Here is a 24,490-nt window from a genome sequence, read left to right as displayed (position 1 = left end):
ATGAATGATTGCAGAGATTGCTTATTGCAGCAATTTCCACTGCCCTGGTTTGTGCCATTAAAAATAGTGTTAAGTTTCATTGCTCTTTCAAGCAGCCTGCTGTATGCCTCCTTTGTTTGAAAAGGCAGAGGTCTATGAATAGCTTTATCATATCTAATACAAGATCGTGTATAATGTTGGTCTGTGGCTGCTGCTTACCATATTCATTCTGATTATGTAAAACTGAAAACCACTGCATTGAAATGAAGTTTCAATGTTTTTATTCAAAGCAGCTTCTCACAATGTATAAATACTGCATATTAACACACATGAAAAATACAACTTCTAAGGCACCCAGAAATGTGTCCATACACTAGTTACAGGACCATCAACAAATAAATTGTGTACAATTTGATCTAGACAGTCAATATTTGATATATCAGAAGATACAAGTCCCTCAGTACTGTACCAGTTTCAGAAAATATTTACAACACTGTGATATAGGGGTGCCTGTACCCTTATAATATTATAATATGTACTCATCATTACAAATATTAGAAACTGTTTTAGTCTGTTCCATGGCGTTCTGACAAAATAACTTAAGGGTCTAATTTGGGAAGTTCTACAATTAATTACTTGTGCAAGTTCTGAAAATAAATTTACATTGACATAATTTGTGAATTTTTGGTTCTTTGCTTCATCTCAGAGGTTTGGTAATAAGCCTTACCAATAGACATGCCATCCTAGCTGAACATCACTCCTTTCCCAGTCGGTCAGTGGACACGTCTTTTCCCCTTGCGCTTGACATAGATGAGAATGCAGTGTTTGTAGCAGAAAGAGACTATTTGATCTTCGGTACAAATGTCATGCTAGTTCATTGGCTACGGAACTAACGCTTCATTAGAATAATGCAGTTCTTTGGTCCTTTGTTTTTATGGAAGGCATAATATTTTTATTCTCTAAAAATCGAAGTCCTGTCTGTGAGTAAGCAAGCTAGTGAATGACTTTCAGTGTAGTATTTAAAGTAGCAGTAAAGAGATTTAATATGGCTTAAAACATATGGTTAATTGGGCGGACACAGATAACACATCTAGGATACCGAGTACCCAAATGTACTATGATTAAGATTGTCTATAAGTCTCTTATGTAAACTTCTTTAGTGTCTCCTAAAGAGTGGTGGCTTTAGCCAGATTTGACTTTTATAGACCCAGCCACACAAAGCCTGAGATTAAACTACTGTGGTTGGGAGCACAAATGCACAGATTAAATATAACAAAGCCCATGCTGACAAGTCCAAGTATGTTGTTTGAAGGAAACAACCCGTATTATCCTTTTCACAAGAAAAACTTAAGGCCCTGTACTCTGATTTGCTAACTTTCTTACAGCAATTAGTTGGGGAAGTCCTTAGTACTACATAAGCCATTATGTAGCTTTAAAGATTTCTTGTACCTAATGGTAAGGCTTATTCACAAATGCAATACATTTATAAATTACATTTAAAACTTTAAAAGCTGGCAAAATAATTAAAAAAATAACAAAATAAAACAAAACAAACCCCAAACAAAATTGTTTGTTTATCCCTAACATTAAAAGAGCCTTTTTTTTTTCTAATTAAAAACTATTGGCACAAAACCATTATATTATAGATTAAAAGAACAGTTAATAGTAGTGAAAAAGATTGCCTAAAACGCATACCCTAACCTACCACAGAAATATAAAAGTTTATATTCTGAAAATATATACTGTATTAAAGTTTGTAAGCTTATTCATTTAAACAGAAATGTACTGAAATAGTAAACAGAGCAACACTTATCTACAGCAAAAATATACATGCAGGACAACACAAAATAAATCGCTTACCTTTAATATCTACAAATGCAAAACTGTAGATTTTTAAAGATTGTACAAAACAATTTACACGAGAATAAAATAACATACTTAACAACAAATTGCATTTATAATCTTAAATACTGTGAATATTAGTGAAGGTACCCAGACTAATATGTACAGTACATCGAAATGTCTGGATACCTCGTAAGGACAGAGCAAATCGATTCTGATCTTTAAATACTGGAAAAGAGGCTTTAGACATTATTATTATTCTTTTCTTGAAGGGAAAATAGATTTCATGAAAACTAGACTGTAACTGTATAGATATGAATAATCAAAAATGTTAACTATGGTTAGCACTTGCTTTAATGGAAAAATAATTATAGAAAATGTATTTCAACTATTCCTTTGTCGTAAAAAAAGGTAAGCTACGGATATTTGAAAAATCAGATGAAATGATGCAGTTTAAAGGTCTAACAGCTTATCATTCTTCTTCGTTTGAAAATCTCATATAGAAAGCACACCTTCACATTGCTGAGCAATTTCTCTATACTTATCTACAAAAACCAAGCACAGTGTCGAAATAAACTTCCTAATACCTTATTAACACGTGACTAGGAGTTATGGCTCTCTGGACGGGAGTAAAGGAAACAAAGGAAATTGAGGAATCGTGGTATTTTCATTGCTTGTAGAAGTTTTATTATTTTGTTAAAATTCTGTAGTCATCTGCTGGAGGCCTGATTGTGCAAACACTTGTGTGTGCGAGTGGTTCTCACTTGGGTAACCCCTCATCTGGTGCAGTGTGGGTGACTGTTTTGAGAGGATTTCTTGAAACATGAAAGCAGGCTTATTAGAAGCCAGGCCTTGTCTTTTTAATGAAGAATTTCCATGAGAACATCTGCCTTTAGGGTGATCATTTCCTTAAAATTCAGTGGTACAATTAGGCCATAGAAACAGTGCTTCTAATTAGTTGTGGAACAAGAAATGTTATAAAAATGTGTTGAAGGGTTATTGTAATCACCTGTTAGATAATTTTGCAAAGGCTTTGTCGAAGCTCTTTGTGGAAAGGCTGCAGGGAGGAAAGCTCCCAGCCTTGTTTGCAGAGATTTAAACCATGAGCTCAAGGATGGAGAGCAAGTGCACAAACTGCAAAACAAAAAAATGTGCAAAGCTTCTGCTTCAAGAGGCGGTAGTTTGGGCATGCTAAAATGGCAGCTGGAGTCACAGAGCATGCTTGAGTCATTTCCATATTAACTGCCTTACTAGCAAGAAATAAACGAGATCGATCCAGTGTTCAGAAGTCAGTCAGTGTCACTGAAAAGTACTAGGATCACATTCTGAAATAGCAGATTGGACTTTTGTAGTTACGTGTGGACTGCTGTATGGATAGCCGTACATTCTGGGGCCAGATGGTGGGGTGGCCAGATGTGGAGGGCCGGGAAAAGCAACCCGAAACTTCTCCCTCCGCTTAGCTCAATGCCTAGCACCTTGTATAAACTGTTGGCCCACACCCAAAGGCCTCCAGAGCAGAAATTATCTCACACCTGAGGAATCAGGCAACTAGACTAAGGCTCATAAGGGTTTGCTTCTAGACTTCAGACCAGAAAGGGATGTTTAAACCTGAAGAACAGTAAGGTGCCATGGAACGGCACCGCTCACCCTGTCACTCACATCCGGCTAACAGGACTGTCGTAAACTTAAATAAAGCTTCTTGTTGGCAAGCCCTTCAGTGCTCCTCCAGAAGGCAGGAAGTGAAGAGGGACTTAGGGGGGGGATCTCACTAGTTCAGAATCCGCTTTTTTTCCCTCAACCGTGGCGAATGAATGTGTTTCATACATTTTTGTACAATTTTACATGTACAGGAGCATGTACCTGGCTGGTTTTTTTTAGTGCCCACAGCATACTGTGTGTTTTCTGTATATCTTTGTTTTTCTATGTATGTTGCTGCTCAAAGTGTGTTTGCATTCCCACGTGATGCCATTAAGTCAAGGGAAGTATGAAAATAAGATCTGTGATCAATAAACAGCTGAATATGAACACAAAATAAATAAGTTAAATAAATTCAACAAAGAAAAAAATCCTAGTAATTTTGGTAAAACTAACTTTACATATTATACATATAAATTACCAGATTTTTCCATTACACTGTTAGAACTTAGCAAAAAAAAAAAATAAAAATAAAAAAAAAAATTAAACCATTTCAAAAGTATGGTGTTTGGGTCTTCAAAATATTGCGCCGACCCGGTTCTTAGGTTGAGCCCTCCGTGTCAGCCCAAATGCATTGCAACAGCAGGAATAAGTTAAGGAGGACAGACAAAAAAGATCCTTACAGATGGTGTGCCTTAGTGGGCCTCAGTGGTGCTTCTCAGCACATGGAATGTATGTTTCTGTCTGGATGAGCACGTGGAAGATGCAGCCCTCTGTAGAGAATATGTGCACTGAAGAAGCCTGCCTACATCTCGGTTACACGAAATCAAACCAGCTACAAGCAGCGTGTAGCTCACAAGGAAATCGACACAACCATATGCAGTAGGATACACTGTCACAAACTCCTCAATGACGCATTGCCTCTGCTTTTCAAACACAGGTAATGTTTGACTGTTCACAACTGGAGCGTTTACTGCTTAAGTTAGGCCAAGACATCAGACTTCGTAAATCTTGTCTTGCAAGTAGCTGAATAACGAATCCAGTCCTTTGGAAGAACTCCACAGCTGTTTCAACATCTGACACTCTTTCTCATTCACATCTTCAAGTCCGGATTTCAGGAAGCTCCGCATGAGGCATTTGGACTCTTCCAATACCTAAAGCCAAAATATCACTCAGTATTTATTATGAATCTGATAAAGTTATTATGGATAATGGTGTAAACAGCTTTTTTTTTTTTTTTTTTTTAACTATGGATGCCATTGTACAACTTAAATAACTCATTTGGGCACAGAAATCAGAGCTGATTTACAGCCCTATCTCCAGTCACTAATAGTGTCTCTGAGAATTAAGGACTTCTGAGGTTAATGCCAGTGTTTTCAGTGGGAATGAAGGATTCTGAAGTACCTTAGTTTATTGAAGGTCTGCCATGAAGTATTACCAGAAGGAGCCGAATGCCTTCCTTTGGAAATGGGACCCCTTGAAATTAAGGCATTTTCTGCAAAATAATCTTTAAGGGTATAGAGGCTGAAAACCCAAATATGGATGTGCAACTTAAACAGCTGGTCCCCATGCATAATTTCATTATCAGAAGAGAAATGGATAGAAATGGGCCTCTACTGCACATACTTTAATGTTTATTTTCTTCAGTGCTTATAGAAGTGAAAAAGTGCTCCCTGACTGTGTTCTGGAGGTAAATTTACTTAGCGTAATATAAGCAATAATATAAGGAAATAATATTTCTATAATTCAATGAAATGGCACTAATTGCAAATAGTGGGCCCTGCACATATTTTCTCTGTGAACAAGTATCCACAGCGAATTTGGATGAGCTCATCACGTCCACTATTTCTTTGACTTCAGCTTGATTTGCATTGAGGATCTCAAAGAATGCATCTGTTCTTTGACAGTTTTAACTCTCATCCTTGTCCACAGGTTCACTCCAGCCTTTCCAGCAGGACTCAGGTGAGGATTTTATTGACAGCCAGTAATAGTGAAGGAAGGAAGATTTCACAGAAAGGCCCAGAGGTTTTCTCAACTCATAATACAGTTACATCAGCTTGATCAAATAAGCTTATGCTGCATTTCCAGGGTTTCATTCTGAATGTCTTTGGTGAGATCTAATCTGTGCTTCATTTAATTAAAGATCTCCCGCGTCTCTACCTTCCCTTTTACAACAGATCATTTATATGGAACAGGGGGATATTAAGACAGATTTAGGCACAGGAAGCACTAAAAGAAACTGCAGCAATGTGCACTCCAGTTAGTAGAGCTTTACTTCAGCCTGTACCACCTTGCCATCATACCCTGTGACCAGACTGAGGTCAAATCCCTCTTTCTGAACCTCCTTCACTGTAAATGTTAGCTGGCACCATGCTGCCCTCCTGGTGCACTGTACAGGACGTTTTGCAGAATCAGGAGATATGCAGGTGCAGAAAAGAAGGCATAGTCAGCTGAAACATAGTAGACTAGGACAATGCAAAAGGCAAATTTATTTTCTTACTGGCACAGCAGGGATTTCCTAGTATAGATGCACAGCTTCAGACTGTTCTGTCTTCATGAAAGAAACCTTTGCTGAAATTCCTTTTCAGAATCTGTGGCAGGGTGGTTCTAGTAATAGACTGAATGTGGAGATGGGAAAGTGAAAAAACCTTCCCTGCTCTGAAAAATGGGAAACTCAATGAGTTTGCTGATCCCTATCCAGATTTTGTATTGCTAGCCCTGTTCCGCAGGCATGGCTATAGAAGCTGAGGACCTGCTTTCTGACGTGATGAGCCTCAGGAGCACACCTTACCTCTGCAAAGTGCCATTCAGTCACAAAGCAGTGTGATTCCTTACCACTGCGCTGCAGGACGCCATTTCCTTCACTCGGAGCATCACTTCTTGGCTAAATGTTGTTGGCCAAAATACTTGTGATACCAGTCCTCTGCTGCAGGCTTCTTGTGCTGTCAGCTTTCTCCCACAGAACAACATCTCATTTGCCTGTGAAACCAAAAGATTACTTGAGATCTTGGGTCATAATTTTCCTGATTTTTTTTTTCCCATACTTGCCTGCTATTTTCAAAATTCAATTTGCAAATGGTCTACTATATCTTTCCATATTGCAAAATATTTTAAAAGGAGTTTTGGTAGCTATTTAAGGATTGTGCAGGTGGCCAGGGCGCAGCATGGGTTTCACTTAAGAGAAATGTGCTGGCATGCATGATGAGTCTGTACTGCTGATTTTACAAGAGCAACTGTCAATAATGTGATGTTACTGTGCCAAGAGTATAAAATACTTTGTGGGGCAAATTCTGCTTTGTTATCCTGCTAAAAATGTAGCAACTTTATGGGAATTACTGTGGATCACCTTTAGAGTAGTAGAGAACAGCATCTAGCTGTGTTACTGCACAGTCCTAACACAACACGACACAACGCACGCAACACAATGCAACGCAACACAACACAACACACACGAGAACTCTGCAACATCATTCTGCTGAGGCATTTCTTCTCTTTTCTACCATGATCTTGAAATGAAATTTTTTTCTTTTCCCTCCTGTGTAAGTCTTTCCCGAATATAGCAGGTGGAATTTATTGAATTCAGAGAAATCGGAGATTGGTAGGAATTAGATGAACTTTCCATGGATTACATTTCCACTTACGACAGTTCAGAGAAAGTTGTTTTCTGGTTTGCATTTTATAGAGAGAAAGAAGAGCATGAATTGAACAAAGGTTCTTCAGCAATATGAAGTGGAAAACCTTACCAGTGCAACACCCAGAATTTGGGGGAATGTATATGATGAGCAGCCAGCTGGAGTGAGTCGGATTGTTGCATATGGTGTCTGAAACCATGCCTTCTCACTTGCCCAAACGATATCACAGAGTGGTAAAATTGAAGCTCCTAACCCAAGAGCAGGGCCGTTGATAGCAACCACAATTGGCTTCTTAAATTGAATAAAAGCTTTTACAAAATCCCTAAAATAAAAAATAGAAGAAAGATCTTGAATACTGAAGCAGTGCTTAGAAAAAATCCTGAACTTAAAAGTATTTAATCTGAAAACAAATCAGAACCACCGGTGAACTCAATAAATGCCATGGCCCAGTTTTATGAGATCAGAATTGAAAGATATTTTCTACTTCACTCACACAAATTTTTTCTTCTATTTAATTATTTAATCTTTCATAATACCTAGGATTTTAACAAGTTCTGCACGTGTTGTATATGAACTGAATAACTGGAATGCAGTGACTATGATACTTTTTGCAGAGCGGTTTGGTTAGGGTCAGTTTTACTCGTGGACCAGTAACTCACTTGTTGGTACACATCTTGCTTCTCAGTTTGCTCCAGAATGGTTAGTATGGATTCTGATGTTCTGGTTTGGCTAACTTGATGTATGTAATATAGTGTGAAAGACAGGAGGCTCATAGGTATATTGTTGGGTATTTATGTTTTCAGAAAGTTTTCTTAAGATCTTATGTGAAAGGTTTCTGCAGGTCCCATCAGTGGGAGACAGCAACTGTTCATGACACAACAGCTAGAAGAACAAGATCCACAAAGTGGAATCAGAGAGAAATAGAAATTTTTGGGCAGGAAAAGAGTAAGGCTGGTGATCTGTTGGGTCTTTGTTACAAACAACATAGGCAAAGATGTAACAAATAGCTACCCTTTGCCCACCTACAACTGAAAATGTGAGGCAATGGGATCTAACGGGGAAGTAGATGTAATTTGATTCAACTGGGTGAATGAACTGGAACATGTTAAATTCTGTGCAATGAGGAGATATTTTAAATAAGTCACCTTTCAAGAACTGTAGAAAGACATCTGTTGAATGGAATAGCCTATACACTGTTTGGGAAAAAAAATGAGTGTAATTGTAGGCAGATTATGGACTCTAGCAGCCCGTGTACAGCAGTTTATGAAGGCAAATCAGATGCTCAATTACTTGAGAAAAGAGACATAAATAAAGTTCAAAACAAGAGAGGTGATTCTGTTCCAGCCCTGGGTATTTATTAGATCCATAGTGCATTACTGCTGACTGATTTTAGGAAAGAACATTGCATTTTGTCAAAATTGCCTTTCAGGGAGTTGCAGCTCTCTCACTGAGGTCATGAAGACCTAGACTTGTACATCTGAGAACAGGAGGTGTGCCTTCCAGGTTAGAGTCCTGATTTGGCAAACAGTAAAAAACATGCTGAAGATAAGTATTTTGTCAGAGTGGAGTGCAAGGACATTGGCTGTATTTTAAATGAAAACAATGAGTCTGAAATCACTCAGTACTGTGGTGTTCAAAGAATGAGTTCTGTTTTCCAGGCTGTCTAGTAAGGAATTGTTTTTTGACTATGAGAAAACAGAAAGGCATGGGAATAAAACAGAAGATCAGAAGAAAGACAAATAGAGTGAAATAAGGAACACTGTATTTATGTGTTCAAAATAATTTCATTCAAGAGGATGGCAGAGCTAAGGAGAGCTGTGGTTCATTTCTGTTTGCAGAAACAATGCTGTTCATCACTGCTTGTTTATGCTTGGGTAATGACTGTAGGTCGCTGCACCTGATTAATTCCAGAATTCTGTGAATCTTTGTAGTAAACTTTGCAAATAGGACTGAGTACATTTGGGAAACAGGGATGTGACGATAGGCAAAAATAAACAGTGTGGATAAGTAATGGCAGCCGATCCGAGGACCTCATGGAAGCAGAAGAAAACTTGTGGAAAAAGGCAGGAGGCGGGTGGGGTAAGTGGGACCTGAAAGTGAATATGGAAGAACAGTCGGTAGTGTGGGGAGGAAGTGGTAGATGATGGGTAGCAGAAACAAAGCAGAATGCATTCACAAAGGGAAAGGAACGAAGGAAATGTGAACTATTCACGTAAGTGAGCAGGGAAGGAAGGATTGGAGATAGGAAAAAGTGGAACAGAACATTGCGAAGACATTCAGCCACTGTCACACCGGGAGGCTGAGTATGGCACAACAGGAGGGCATGGAGTGGAAGGCTAAAATACCGCCAGTGGGAACAAATGCCTGAATTTGGTCTACAGAAGCTGTAATGTCCAGTGCTCCATTGATCTGTGCTCCCTGTTTAGCATGCTGCATGTTTCAGTGAGTTCTCTGTCCCCAGAACCTGCTGTCCAAACCATGTCTCCAAAGCGCATATTCACACATGTAGTTGCAGGGCTGGAAGATCCTTTCAATCTAAGGCAGTCTTTGAAAAGAACTGAAAGATGTAATTCTTGTTTGACAACAGAAGCTGGGTTTGAAGACAGGAATAAGTATCACATGCAGAAGGTTTTTGCTTTTGCTAGAGGAGATCTGGAAAGCAGACCATCAAGCACACTCTGGGATACTTTGGTGTTGTTGCAGCGCTGCAGTTAGAACTCATAGGGACATCAAAGGCTGTAAAAAAGTTGGGCAAGTAAAGTCATTCTTCCTTTTCTTCTGACTGCACACAGAACTTTGTGTTGGGTCACACAGTGCTGACTGACTGGTGGTGCAACGAGGGAGGCTGCTGCTGGAAATGCCTTCCTGCAAGTCTTGTGGGTGCAGGGCTCTCTGGCCATGCGTGCACGTTGCAGCACATCTGTCTGCCTTGCCCCTGCTTCAGGTGTGCAGTGCCAGGCATGCCTGGCTGGTGCAGTATGCAGAGAAGCTGACATCATGAGCTGAAAGCTCAAAGGCAACGGATGAAGACAGGGCCCAAACAAACCACTCATGTGAGATGAGATCCGGTGGGTATTTAAACTTTAGTTTTAACTTGTGATCGGTACATGAGATCTGTAGTTTAGCAAGTGGAAACACATGGTAATGAAGATTTTAATTTGATTTTGCTAGAAGCGTACTGGTGTAATTTGATGTAGAGCAGCGGAGGCAGAGATGCATTAATGTATTTGAGGACATCCTAACCACTGAGTAAGCAAAGTGTACATTTGTACTCCTCAGATTATGGTATATTTTCCATGAGTTCAGTCCTTTGTTCATAGAAAGCACAGAGAGTGCTGAATGGAAAAAAGTAGTACATTGTTTCCAGAGGTACAATAAAAATCTGTTTCCAGTGGGCTTGAAGCTGACATTCTCGATGAGGAGAAGGGCACTGCAGAATAGTTCCAGAGCATTTGGTGAGCCCAAGGGTAGAAAAACAGCCTTGTAGTTTGGATTATAGTCATTAAGATGCAGATCTGGTAATATGCCTGTATATTAAATGTGTGCAGATAAATGTGTAAATATATAACAATACCTATCTATACAGTATTTGCATAAATAATATTAAATTTGTATATTTTCAGGGAGTGTGTGTTTGTGTTATCAAACAAAAAGAGCTATTTTCTTCCCTCCCATTGTTTTTTTTTTTTTTTCTTTTGCTTCTGCATTTTCAGAAATCCCTCACATTTAAAAAAAATCCCTTCCAAGAGATTTTCTTGTTAAGATATCACTGAGTAATATTCAGGCATAGCCTGAATATAGAATCTTAAAAACTGGTTGTGGTTTATTATATTTTAAGAAGTACATTTTAATTCTTTCAAAACGTTTGCTACTTTGAGAATTTCAGCAGTATTAAACTGAGAATCCAAAGTGATCTGCATTAATTGTAAACCAAGAGAGTTGGCAGTTAACACGTCATGTAACAACTGTTCTTAAGCTTGTGTTATACATCCAAAATACAGGTCCGTTGTAAAACAAACTCTTAAGAAATTCCTTCATAGAATTGTAGGAATCTGCTGCTTAAAATCATAAAGCTCTCAGGATAACAGTATTTCTAGGGAGTGAAAAATAAAAGGACCAAACCCTCTGCTGGTATAGACTGGTGGAACACCATTGACTTCAGGGGAGTAACGTGGATTTACTGGAGGATCTGCCAAATATGTATAAAGTATACCTTGTGGATAATGTGAATCATTGGTGATGTATTGTGCAGATTGACCTGTAGACTGCATGTCTTAAAGTCCCAATTTCTATTGAGGTAATGTGATATGTGTATAAGGAAAGTCACATTTTAGTTATGAAAATAAAACTACATTTGCATATATATTAAGTAATTTAAGAAAAAGAATGGAGACCCTTCTAATAAGGTTCAGAAATACAGTGGAAGACTGTTGTTTCAACAAAATGTGACTTAGCCATGGATTCCCATTTGTACTGAAATTCATTAAAATGATGAACATTAAAACAAGTAAAATATCTGCCTTTCAGGAACCACTTTACAAAATGAAGCAATAATTAATTTGGAAAAACAACAACAAAGTTGTATTTAAATTTGGAGGATTAATTTGAAGTATTAAGTACAGAGAAGTGGAATAAAATAAATCCCTATGGATAGTTAGCACTGGAATAAATGTGCTTTCTTTTGTAATAAGGAAAGGTCCAAGGTTTTCACTAAACAAATTTGCAGGACTATAATTAGAATGCAATCAACACTTAAATATACAACATTTTTGGACCTGATAAATATCTTTATAATCACACACTGCATTTCATAATTTAGAGATCATAGGTAAGCTTGGGTCACCTTATAGCTTCTGCAATCCTAGTGCTTTCCTTTCTTCTGTCATTGGATAACCTGCCAATTAAATATGAGTAATCTAGGCCACTACAGAATACACTTCCCACTGCGCTGAGAAGTAAGAGTTTACTGTCATCAGCTGATGCATTGCACAATGCTCTCCGAACTTCCTTCATGATCTGTGGATAAAGAAAAGTAAACAATTCGACATGCATGCCGTTGCAATATCATTTCCCTAGTTTTACAAACCTTATTGATTTTGAGAGACTTAAATTGTGGGCACTATTAATATTTACATCAACTATATATATATATTTGCATAATTTTAATAGAATGATAACACTGAGAGTTTACAAAATATTTTATCTTTGGAAGTGCATTGTAGATGCTTACGAATTCAAAGAGTTTTTAGGATTTGGCTTGCTCTGTGGGCAATTCTAGCTAGCTTACAGTATTTGATTGCAATTTAATAATTTCAAATATAACTTTTTTTGTTTTCATAGTTTATATTCAGTGAACATCACTATATCCTCTGTAACATGATTACCACAACAATAGCCTATAAACCTCACCCAGTTGTAAATAAGATCTGTAAACCCCATTTTTTCAGTTCTTCAACTGCTTTGGTTTATATGGCATGAATCAGAGCAAGGTAGGACAAGAGGACATCGTATACATTGACATGACAAATATATTATTCATTTTTCTGTGGTCAGTGATACTGTTACAGTCTACAAAAGCTAAAGCAAAAAAGCCACTAGGGAGAGACACATTTTTACACTCTGATTTAGAATGGGATCGAGCTATTAATCGCATCATAAATCGAACTAATCAAAGTCTGTACAGAATTGAGCTGCTGTTATTGTAAGGAAATAGCCCTTCATCCGAGTACAACTGCTTTCCTAATGATTTTTAAAAGGAAATATTATTTCATAAAATTCTGGTGGGCAACTCCTTGTGACGATTCAGCACAGTTTGGAAGCTGTAATCAATGTAAGCAATCTGAGCTTCCCCTCTGCAGTGAGCTGCTCTTCACACTTGAGTAGGGCCATCATTTCACCTGGTGTGACGCGTTCTGCCCTTACACATACTCATGTGTCAAAGTACTTCCTTTACACCGGGCACAGCTGAGTCAATCTTTCTTTCTCATTTGTGCTGAAAGTTAATTTTGGTAAAAGGCAGCAAAATGTGGTTGGGGATCAAATATGGTTTCTACGTAAGAGAAGAGTAAGACTGTTCACTCGTAATTATTTCTGTTCACTGCTTTCTGTTTCCAAAAAGTTCTTAGATCTCTGAAGTGCTCTATTTAAGATATGTCCCTAAATCCAGAAGAGAAGTTCAGGAGAGACCCTCCTGCTCCTCTCTACGACTCCCTGCAAGGAGGTTGTAGCAAGGCAGGCGTTGGCCTCTTCTCTCAAGTAACAGCGATAGTATGAGAGGGAATGGCTTGAAGTTGTGCCAGGGGAGGCTCAGGTTGGGTATTAGGAAACATTTCTTCTCAGAAAGAGCAGTGATGCAGTGGCACAGCTGCCCAGGGAGGTGGGGGAGTCACAACTCATGGAGGTGTTCAGGGAGCATGGAGATGTGGCACTGAGGGATATGGTCAGTGGGCAGATGGGATGGGTTGACAGTTGGACTTTTCCAACCTTAATGATTCCATGATTCTACGATTCTATGATAACTGGGTAGGCTTCTGTAAGGATTCTTGTGGCTTCTGAGAGCAATTTTGAGAGTACAGTGCTCCCTGGCTGTTTTCCATCCGTCTGCATAAACCCCCTGCTTGTAACTGGCTGCTGAGTCTGGCACATGGGAGAGCAGGTGGTGGCCTTTTACTTGCTTTGGTTTACAGAAGCACTTCAGAACTTCTGTATCGACAAATATGTGACAGTGTGTGGAACCGAAGCAATTCAGTGCAGGATTTGGAAGTGCATTTGAAACTCTTGTGCAGGTACAAAAATGCCACTAGCAATATTACAAGCACTGCTTATTCTCAGAATCTCAGAGGATGTCTCAGCCCTCGCTTGGTAGAAATAGAGGCACGACTGCACATTTTGTAAAGGGGAAACGAAGGCAAAAAAAAAAGAAACAACAAAAATCCTCTGTCCAAAATTGAAAAAGAAACTTGAGAAGGTGGTGAATGTTAGCTTTAAAAAAAAAAAAAAGATTTTTCTAGTTACATGTGAATGCAAGATCGCCTTCTTAGTTTATTTTAAATGTCCTCAAGATCTGCTCTTTCTTAGGGAAGATGTATAAATAATGTCAGACAGAAACAGTCAAACATTTTTATATACAATGGGGAGTTTTGCTTTAAATATGATGCCACGAAATTTTGCTCCATTCAGCAACTTTCTCTTCTGTGCCCCTTCTCCCAGTGACATTTGCTTATGTACCATCTCTTTGATGATATCACTGCTATCCTTCAAGCACATCATTACCATGACAAGCTTCTCTTTTTTACCTTTCCCCTCATCGATTTGGATGGCAAAAGCCATCTAAAAGTTCTCCCACCAGCATTAGGAGCAGAGGCTATACAGCTGGTAGGAAGAGGCAATATTCTGCTAGTGCTGTTTTTTCAGTGTTTTGGAGAACGATATTAAAGGTCCATTATCAGGAATTGATTTCCGGGATATAGTGGAAAATGGGAAGGCTTTGATAGTATTCTGAGTGGTGCTGCTGAGCAGGATTGGAAATTTATTTCCACTGCTCCATTACTTTCTAGGAATAGAAAACAGCATAAGAAAACAGAAAAAAACTAATGTAGCAGTATTTTAGATCTCCAGAAGTTTTGGAGGGGAGGAGGGAGGCAAATATCTGTGAGCTTGTTAACTTCATTATTAAAGTCAGAAGCTCACTGAAATATAGTAACTCCCTTCTTCCTTTGCCTGTGCAGACCAAAGTTCACCTGGTTATCTTGTCACTCAGCCTATTTACATCCACCCTGCTGTCTGCTGCAGCTCCAAATGCCTTCAGCATTGCTGTTCAGTAGTGTATGCATAGATATTTCCCTACAGGTGTTTAAATGATTATAGTAAAGCTACTAACAATAAAATAAGATAAAAGAGTTTGTTTTTAGGGTTACAGAACCATGTACTAAACTGCATTATTCAGTATATAATTTTAGCTCAGAACCTGCTGTCTGTGTCTAAGTAGAATTTCCATTTAACGCAGCAAGGAATTCAGTTTACACATACAGAGATTCTATGTGGTTTTGGTTACATTTATCAGATTCCATATGCCTTTGGTTCTTAAACCTTCCATCTTTTTTTTAACTATGGGATTTCTCCCATTTGCTTTTACTTTCAGTAGTAGACTAAAATGACTATTAGCAGGGCTCCACAGCAGTACTCTTGAGTATTTAAAATTATTAATAGAAACATGATTATCAATAACTACATTATTTTATTTATATTAATATTATGAAGAAGCAATAATTATAATTGCTTATATTAATTATTTAAATGATTCCACTTCTTTTACATCAATATGCTAATAATTCTTAATATAAATCATAAATTATTCTCAAGCTTCCTTTAATTAGCTTTTTTAATGGTCTTTTAGGCAGTTTTCAGTTGTGGGGGCAGTATTTTCATTTGCATTTATTTTACGAACATTTCTGAAGCAGCATTTAGAAAACAGTATGGGTCAAAATCTATCAGGTTCCAAATTTAGACCAGCCCTAATGCTTCACTTACTGTTTTACTGGAGCCCAAGTATACAATAAAATGATCACTTCCTTAAAAGCTGCTTGTTTTTTTAATCCCATCAAGAAAACAAGTTGGTTAGTTTTTAATAGGACCTTGTACTGCAAAATAAACATAAAATGTTTAAAGATTTCATTAAACTTCCCAAAGCTGATTTCAATGCCTTTCACAGGACAGAGGAAGTTTTAAAAGGTGTTTGGTGCCCTTTCCTTTCAATATTGCTTACATTCCGGGGAAATCAGGAAGCTGGGAACTTATCGCCTTCATTACACAAAGTATCTTGAACAGAAGCCTCTTGTTCATGAAAATAGGAATGCAAGTTTAAAAGGTTAACTTCTCTGAATCGCTCAGGATTTACTACTGATTTCTTTAAAGGTAAATATTTTGTAAATATTGTAGTAAAGCAAAATTTTAAAACCATTCAGTTGTGTTAGAGCCTCACCGTTGTGCCTTTTTACATATGGACACCTTTTGTTACTGACTGCCTCTTTATGCAAACAGATCCGAGTCTGTTCTGTTTGACAAATAGAGGAGCTGCGAACCTGCAAGACCAGCACTGGGAGTAAGGACTGGCCAATGAAATAATCTCTCTTGTATGAGAGCAAAAATGCAGAAAATAGCCACGTTTTATCTTTTTTCTTAAGTTGTAAGTAAGAAGCGAAGGCAAGCCAGTCCTCCAAAATGCACCTGGTAGAACTTTCAGCCCTTTAATTCTTATGGCTAGAAACTTGAAACCTGACTGTTCTGTATGAAGTGGTACTTGCATCAGTTTTGGATACAGCTGCTAGGGTATGTTTTGATTCTCATTCAGTGGAGTATGATCTTCATATTTAATACTGTACGGTAAAAAAAATAGTGGGTGGATCCATTTAATATTAAGTTTGAAACAGAACTTGGATCCTCGCAACGTGCTGTGTTACAGCAGCACCGACATCAGTGGAGAATGTACTTCAAAAGCAGCAAAAGACCTCTGAGAGAAAATCTGCTAAAATGTGCTACTGGAAATTGTAATGATGAAATGGTTTGTGTATCTCTTTTTGAAATGAATTTTAAAAGTAGCAAGCTTAAGCCATTGCAATAAAAAAAAGAAGCCATGCCATTTTTTGACACTGGCCTAAAAGCTTTATAAGGTCTTAAAATGTAAGAAAGGATTTCTACAGGCCCTGAACATTTGGTAGAAAAAGCTTAAATCCCGTAATGGCACTGAGCCAACTTCAGTTGGTGCAAAAAGTGCTGGAAGAGCATCGGCACATTTTGTGCTGCAGTCACCTGCACAAAACCAAAGGTGTGCTGTGGTTACCAAAATGTACAATGAAAATGCAGGCAGTCTTTTCTAAGCTGAGTTTGATTTTGTAGCATGAATAGGCTTCATGGCCATAAGTGCAAGTGATAAATTTATCTGTAGGAAAAGATCTGATTTTGAGTCAGCTTTGACATGCAGAACACTCTGCCATAATCCTAAATATGTTAGTTATTTTAATTACATTGGCATAAGTGCTAGAGGGGATGAACAAAACTATTAAATTTCATGGGAAGATTTCAGTAAAACACAAAGAAAAGCAGGGGTGTTCAAGAGTGAGAGTGATTTTGTATGAGGTTAATTTTATAATGACTGTGGGCAGTGCACACCTTTCTTTTTCCTGCCATGGTTGGCTGTGAACTGCCAGCCCATGATGTTAACCACACCAAGGAAACCCACTCTCAGTAAATTAACCATTTTGGATTTGGCAAACGTAATTCACTGAGTGTGTGATCAAACTTAAAGATAGCGTTTCTTTTGGCAAAATGAAACGTTTCCTTACATTTGTGGGGGTTCCATGTTTGTGCCTTTTTATTACTTGGGGTTCACAAAAGGTGTCACAACTAACACTGTTCTTAACTTCCTTGAACTACTCTGTCAGTTTGTCTTAACTGTGGCTATGGGCGACAATCTGTAGGACAAGGCACTCAACATGTTCCTCCTGTCAGTGTCCTGATTTTTTTGCTGAAATTGCCAATACTGGAGGTGCTGGATTTCATGGTGTGAGTGCTCACGGGCTGCTCTCTGGATGGAGGCCAAAGGAGCAGTCTCATGTTTGCCAGCAAGCGGCCGTCAGAGGGGAACAACTTCCTGTTGCTCTCAGCCTGGATAGGTTTTAAACAGACAATCTAAATGTGGAGAGCTCATTAGCTTGATTAATTCCCGACTATCCAGCTTCTGATCAGTAATGTAACTTTCTGAAATGCGTTTTCTCATTTTCAAATGAACTTCCATAAAGATTCTAGAGATGGTCAAATGCGGTGACACAAGAAGAGGGCTATTATGTGCTAATCATTTCTCCTCATGCAAAGGTGGGCCCCTGGCATATTGCATGCTGCCGAAGAATGAAATGGATTGGTTTGGCAGACCTGAAGAGCTTGAGCTCATTCACTGGTTAGTGCATCTGAACACTGCTGATGTGGAACTGCACAGCCAGCAATGTGAAGATATGTCTGTTCAGCCTGAGCAGAGCAAGCCCTTGATTTCATGCTTTTTTTCAGGCCCTTGGGTTCTTTCTTTAAATTACCTGCAGTGTTAATTAGTGCCAATTAATAGATGGATGGAATGATGGATTTGATGCAATCATCTAATGTGTTTTAAGGAACTAGTATTAAAAGCAGGTATTTGGTGTTCTGGGTTAATTACTGAGATAGTCTTTTAAAACGTTAAATAGTTTAAAACCTAGGAGTGATAAATGTAGGTACTGACAGTTTAAATAAGTTCTATGTATTAATGCTCATGTGTTTGTGTGCATCTGGGAAGGTGGAGTCAAATTAGGGCCCACCATTCCTGCCAGTGGTTTTATCTGAAGCTCACTGTAAGTAAATTCATTTCAAATTTACTCAGTTTCTTGCTGAATAAAATAATTTCTAAAAGTTGCAGTCTGTGTTTGCGTCAAATGGTGCTCACACAGATAGCCTTAAGGTGAAGTTGCTGCTCTGGGATGTCTGGTAGGCAGAAAAGAGCAGCTTGGGGAGAAGTCTGCAGAATGCTTGGACAGCCAAACTGGTGATGGGAGGCAGCTCCTAAGGCTTCTCCTTGGATGTATGGCAACTTTTTTCCATCAGGCCATTACTGCCTTTGTGGAACAGGATCAAGCATGTTGTCTGCTCTCCGAGACATGCATCCTGGTGCAGGCATTTCTTTACACTCCTTTTGTTCTGACATAGAAAGTGAATACCACAACATTGCTGGGATTATGAGGAATGGAGGGAATAGCTCCTCAGCCTTTCCTGTGACTGTTGTATGTACTTGAGTAGTACAAGCTACAAGTACAAGTCTGACCCTAAGTGTGTCTTGTTGTGAAACTAGGGAATTAATTAGTACCATTTATATATTGAACATCTTTATGCAATTCAGCTGGGAACAGAGCCCTTAATTGGCAAAGATTTCATAAATAAAGATTCATAAAGTGATTTAGAGAACAAGCAATTAGGGATCAAGGTATACTTTTACAATTACTGTTTCAGAATATAGCCTCAAATACCTCCCTATGCAACAACTGGAGCACTATTTAAATTAATACGAGAGAGACTAGAATTCGCTAAAAATGGCATTTATCAGTAACTTCAGCATGGGAACATCTGCTTCATACAACTCCACGCTGGAAATGCAGACTGTCTTTCCTTTCCTTAGCTCTGCTTTTCAGTTTCAGACATGTCAATTCAAAAATAATTTCCATTGCATTCTTTTTCATATCCCAAGCATGGAAAAGTTATATATACCTGAGCTCCAGACTTTCTTTTCTAAGATAATCAATTAGGATAAAAATATTTAAAATACAGTTCAAATGCAGTGTTTCCAAGATAACCCACACATTGGGATGGCTCTCTTTGGCTTCTAAGGCTACATGCTTACCTCTGGGGTCAGTGCATTGTTATCTGAAGTCTGACTCGACAGCAAAATATGTGTGAAACCATCTTCTTTCCGCACCACAATGTCCCTGAACCGGCAGTTACTTTCATTTTGACGCACGCTGTATCTCAGTCTCTTATCGAAGACATAATCTTTCTCCCCATCTAGTTTCCTTTTCACAGTGCTGTGTAGATTCAAGCTTCCATTGGCCAGAGAAGAACCTTTCAGATTGAAATAATCAAAACATAGTTATGCCCATACCTTCAAAGAAATTGACTCATACTTATTATTAGCTTAAACATAACGTGACATTTTACAATAGCCTCTGTATGATAAATTTGGTAAATCAAAAGTTTGCCTGTCTCATCAAATGTGGGCTCAAGCCATTCTTATTATTCCTTAGAGCTTTACACTCCAACTTTTTTTTTTTTTTTTGATCAGACAAGCACTAGCTCAAGTGAATTATAGCACGTAGGACTGTTACTCCATATGGCATTTCATCTTCTACTTTGAAGATGAAAGCAGTTATACCATGGTCCTTATCACGTTGGGATGATCACTGAATTTTGTACAAAATTCTAATTCAGCTTTGGATGAAACTTGACAAATTTTGTCCATATCCCAACTTTCAAAGTTATATTTATATATATATTTATAATGACCAAAAAGTCATTACAGAATGGTAATTTTAACACAAGTTGTCTCTTGATGAGCATCTCTATGTGACAGTAAGTAAGGGGAGTTCTCACTGAGCAGACAGGTACCTCACCTGGCATTCTTTTCTCTGCCCATTTGGTTAGTGTTAGAAGTTGCAGCTAGCTGTCACTGCTGTGACCCCAAACTTTTCCTTATTATATTTTACAATCACAGTAAGCTGACTTTCACCTTTTAATATTGGTCTTTGTACACTGAAAGGATTAATGCTGATGCTATTTTGGAAGGTATTCAGCATTAGGGAAAAAATGGAACCATGAAAAGAAAGATAAAGCTCCTCCTTAAATACAAATGAGAGTAATAGGAGTTTATTCTGTCAAAGCAGTTTATTCTGTCTTAGACTTTGTGTGACCTATATACTATTACCTTGCTCCTCCTTACAGTTCTGTTGTTATAGGCAATATATTGGGACGCTAAGAATATCCTTACAAGATGTTTATGCAAGATTCCTTTTCTAATTACAGATGTTTCAAGCTATTGGTATTAAAAGGAAAGCAGGGACAGGTTGTTGAGGAACAGAGATTAAAGCCACTCTGTTCACTGAAATAGTTTCCAAATTCGTTTCAACTTGGTGATTGCACAGGTGACTGAACATTTGCAGTGGCCTGTGGAATCACTCACAGTATGTGAAATGCCCATATATACACTGCAATTATCACATGTGATGCTAAAAATATGTAGAGTTCTTATTAGTATTCAACTGCTGTGTCATTTGGCTTCTTCATATAATGAGCGTGCACGTGTCTACACATTTATCTACATGTAGAAATGCACATTTGTTAGGAAGTCTGCTACTTCACAAAACTTTTTCTAGTTATATTAAGAGATTCCATCCAAAATATTGCCCTATTACATTAAACAGAGGATTTAAATGGTAAAGAAGTTAAAAAATCAGAGGCATGAGTGAACATGAAGTGGACGATATGTCGGAGTAACTGTACTGATAGCTGGTGTTGAAGGTTAAGCCACACCTATTTCAAATACAGATGCTAAGAGAATGGTAGAAGATTAATTTGCACAGATGATCCAGCTCAACCAAAAGCCTCATAGAAATATTTTCTTTCATATTTTTATGTTGCATTCTTCTTTGCTTGAGGAATGTGTTCCGCTTGTAGATTAAAGATATGATATAAGAAATGATAAATTTTATCATAGTATTTTAACTGCATGCCAGCTGACAAAAATGTAACTGGGGTAATGCAAGATCTAAATTAAATATGAGAGGAACATATGTGGAGAAGTGTCATTTCCAAGGATGGATGGTTAATAGAACAACATACAGTGAGTAAATTGTCTCAGTGTATAAAGGGCATCCCAGTAATCTTGCTTAATCTGATAAACTGGACAAAATGATCAGCAAAATCCAAAGACAAAAATCAGGCCCATCTAGAAGTTCTGTTGCGTGGATGTGATGGAGCTCTGAAGGCTTGCTGTAAGGCATCCAACTGCCTTTGTGAGAGGTTTAATAGTTAGCACCTGCTGAATGCACACAAAGGTAAACAGTACCTTTGCATGCCAAGATGAAAAATGACTGTGACAAAGGAAGAAAGAGGCCGTCACCAAGTAATCTGTCATGCATGTGAAATAAATTAAGGATGTCACAAATTAACTAAGGAAGCTTAAGTAGCTACTTTAAATGTAGTTTACCTGCTTAGGAAGGACTACATGATGCTCAGTCTAAGTACAAATAGAAAGCAGAAAATAATCCTTCCTTTAGTGGGAGTTTAATCTAATTATTATTTTGTTTTTAACTACTAGTATGACTTGGGAAGGTATCTAAACATATATTATTTAGAAGAAGTTTAAATATCTTTAAGGGAAAATAGGATATTCCCAGACCACTGGTGCCATTTCCAAGAATGGCAATGAAGGATGCTATTTAAGGAGACACCCCAAACTTGGCCATTTTCTGCAGTCCTTTCCCCTGGTATCATCCCTGCATGTCATGTAGGAATATGAGAAGATTCATCCTTCGTGTTTCCTTCAGTATTTGACTGTGGACCTTTTCATGGATTTCTCTAATCCCTTTCTGAGCCTGTTGATGCTGTCTCCTCAGCCTCCTGTGGTCTGAGTTTGAGAAGTTTAGTAACCACTGCAGAGAGAAGAATTTTCTTTCATCTATGCTTTTATCTGATGATCCACCAGTTTCACTACGTGGCCCCTACTTCTGCTGTTGAGGGATTTAGGAAATGACAGTTCTGCATTTATTTTACTGGAGGCCTCGATGATTTTGTAAACTTTGATCATATCCCCTCTCAGCCTGCCTCTCTTCACACTGAAAACCCTTTTAGTCCTGTAATCCACTTCACCACTTCAGTCCCCTGTCCCTGTGTTTTTTCTAGTGTTCCACTGCCATCAAAGGAGAGGAAATGCAGTGATATTCCTGTTACTGCTGTTGGTACTAGAAGGTGCCTGAAAACTCCAGACTGAGTCTGGGCCTCTGCTGTACTAGGCACTGCAGAAAACAGATCAGAAATTTAGAATCTAAGAAGATAGGGTAGACAAAGAGTATGAAAGGAGAGATCTGGTTCACCTTGTAGGCTCAAGAGTACTAAAACTGGTGCCAGGGAAGAGATGGGAATAATGATGTTGTGGCAAGAAGGTCTGGACTGCTCCTTTTATTAGCAGCGTGCATTTATGTTAAATGAAAAGTTCCATGCATGTCATTTTTTGTAGGTGAAATAAAACATGTTCCATTATTCCCACTGGTAGAAGAGTTTGGTATTCCTGTCAGCCCAACAGCCTTTCTCTGTCTCTTTCCTGTCTTTCTTGTGGGTAACGGTTAATACATACTTAATAACAGTGTTCTGGTGATAATTTACTAATAATTTCAGACTTCTCCAGCTAAGGGAGCATCTGTAAGATATCTAAAAGCAATGAGTTTTTATCCAAACTGAGAAAGCAAGCATATTTGGCTGTCTTTTACTGCCAGTACATCTCCAGAATAAATAAAACTGAACAAGCTAAAAAAACAAGAGGAAGCAATGACTAAGTTCATAGAGAATATTTAAATCAAGGGCACCATGAGACTACAAAGATTTCTGTAATGGAGAAAAACAGTGGTTAGTGATACATGACAAGCAAAAATTCTTCAGCAGATGGTACAGAAATAGAGCGATGTAGAAAAGGAAAGAAAATTAAAAGGGGATGTTTCTTGATGCTGTCAAGAAACCTGACAAAACAATCACTCGCAATTACAATGTATGGAGAGAAATAGCAATGTGATAACAGAAGACAACAAATGTCATCAGAAAGAATGCTTTTGTTAGCTCCTGGGAGCATTCGAGGATGTTCTCCTGCAGAGGTTTTCAGCATTTTCCAATTTGCAGACCCTTAAATAACTGCCAGTAAAGATGACATTGCTCTCCTGATGAAGGGAAGTGTAGATGTCAGGAGAGAGGTTTTGATATAAAAGGGCTCTCCCAACTTCAGCATATGAGAGTGCCTTACCTCTGTGATGCTGTGTATAGAATTCTGTGCATACATCTGTACATCTGCATTCATCTCCCTGGGGTAAATTGCTTGTTTGTGAGAGTTGTATCTGTGTTTAAGCAGGAAACAATTACCCGTACCCGTGTAGATGTATATACATACCAAACATCTTCATCTCTAGAACAACTGAAAATTTCTAAATATATTTTCAGTCCATCCACTTAACAGTGAGAGAGGAGGCTGACATTCATTTGGGCTTCACGTAGGCAAACTCAAAATAGACACAGATGTCTGTTTGGTAGGATGCTGCCCGGGGCCGCCCAGGAGCAGTGGATTCCAGGAGCCAAACCCAGGCTCTCCCGGCTCCGGCTGTGCACTACATACAGAGCTGGGAGCCCTGTGAGTGCTGGTGGGGCACGCCGGGCTTTTGACTTCCAGACTCTGTGGCAGACAGCCTGAAACCTCTGGCACAGCTGGCTGCCTCCGAGCTCGAGGCGGGAGACCCGCCAAGCAGACGGCCACAGAACTGCAGGTCTCGGGGGACAGAGCGTGGGGACCTTGGCTCGGATTTGGAGAAAGTTTTGAAACCCAAGATGCTTGGAAGAAAACTTCTGTTATTCAACACACGGGCATTTTTCTCTCAGTTTCTTCATTTGTAATTTGTAAAATTTCAGGCTAGTTTTAGTGTGATGTCTGCCCTGCTTAAAGTGATACTCGCTGGGCATGTGGCAGGGTCACACTGGCATCTACTGTGAGTGTGAATGCTGGGGGAGGTCAGTGAATTGCAGTAAGTGGTGCCAGATTTTGTGATTTGACATTTCAAATAATGCAAAATTCCCAGTCA

At 38.6% G+C, this 24,490-nt stretch overlaps 1 protein-coding gene across 1 annotated transcript in view; it reads right to left on the bottom strand.

Annotated features, from left to right (window-relative positions):
* Positions 1 to 243: 243 nt before the first annotated feature.
* The window catches only part of CDYL2 (chromodomain Y like 2), a 56,519-nt gene continuing 32,272 nt past the window's right edge, over positions 244 to 24,490 (bottom strand). The window contains exons 3-7 of the mRNA XM_085234729.1: positions 19,504 to 19,721; positions 11,932 to 12,104; positions 7,200 to 7,410; positions 6,292 to 6,435; positions 244 to 4,610 (exon numbers count right to left, since the gene is read on the bottom strand). Coding sequence (XP_085090855.1) covers positions 4,452 to 4,610; positions 6,292 to 6,435; positions 7,200 to 7,410; positions 11,932 to 12,104; positions 19,504 to 19,721 — 905 coding nt within the window. The 3' untranslated portion in view covers positions 244 to 4,451. The remainder of the gene's footprint in view (positions 4,611 to 6,291; positions 6,436 to 7,199; positions 7,411 to 11,931; positions 12,105 to 19,503; positions 19,722 to 24,490) is intronic.

The sequence above is a fragment of the Meleagris gallopavo genome, chromosome 13 (assembly GCF_905368555.1).
Source record: "Meleagris gallopavo chromosome 13, MGAL_WU_HG_1.1, whole genome shotgun sequence".
NCBI classification, from domain to species: domain Eukaryota; kingdom Metazoa; phylum Chordata; class Aves; order Galliformes; family Phasianidae; genus Meleagris; species Meleagris gallopavo.
Note: the sequence above shows the minus strand (reverse complement) of the source record. Positions and strands in the feature narration are given on the sequence as shown.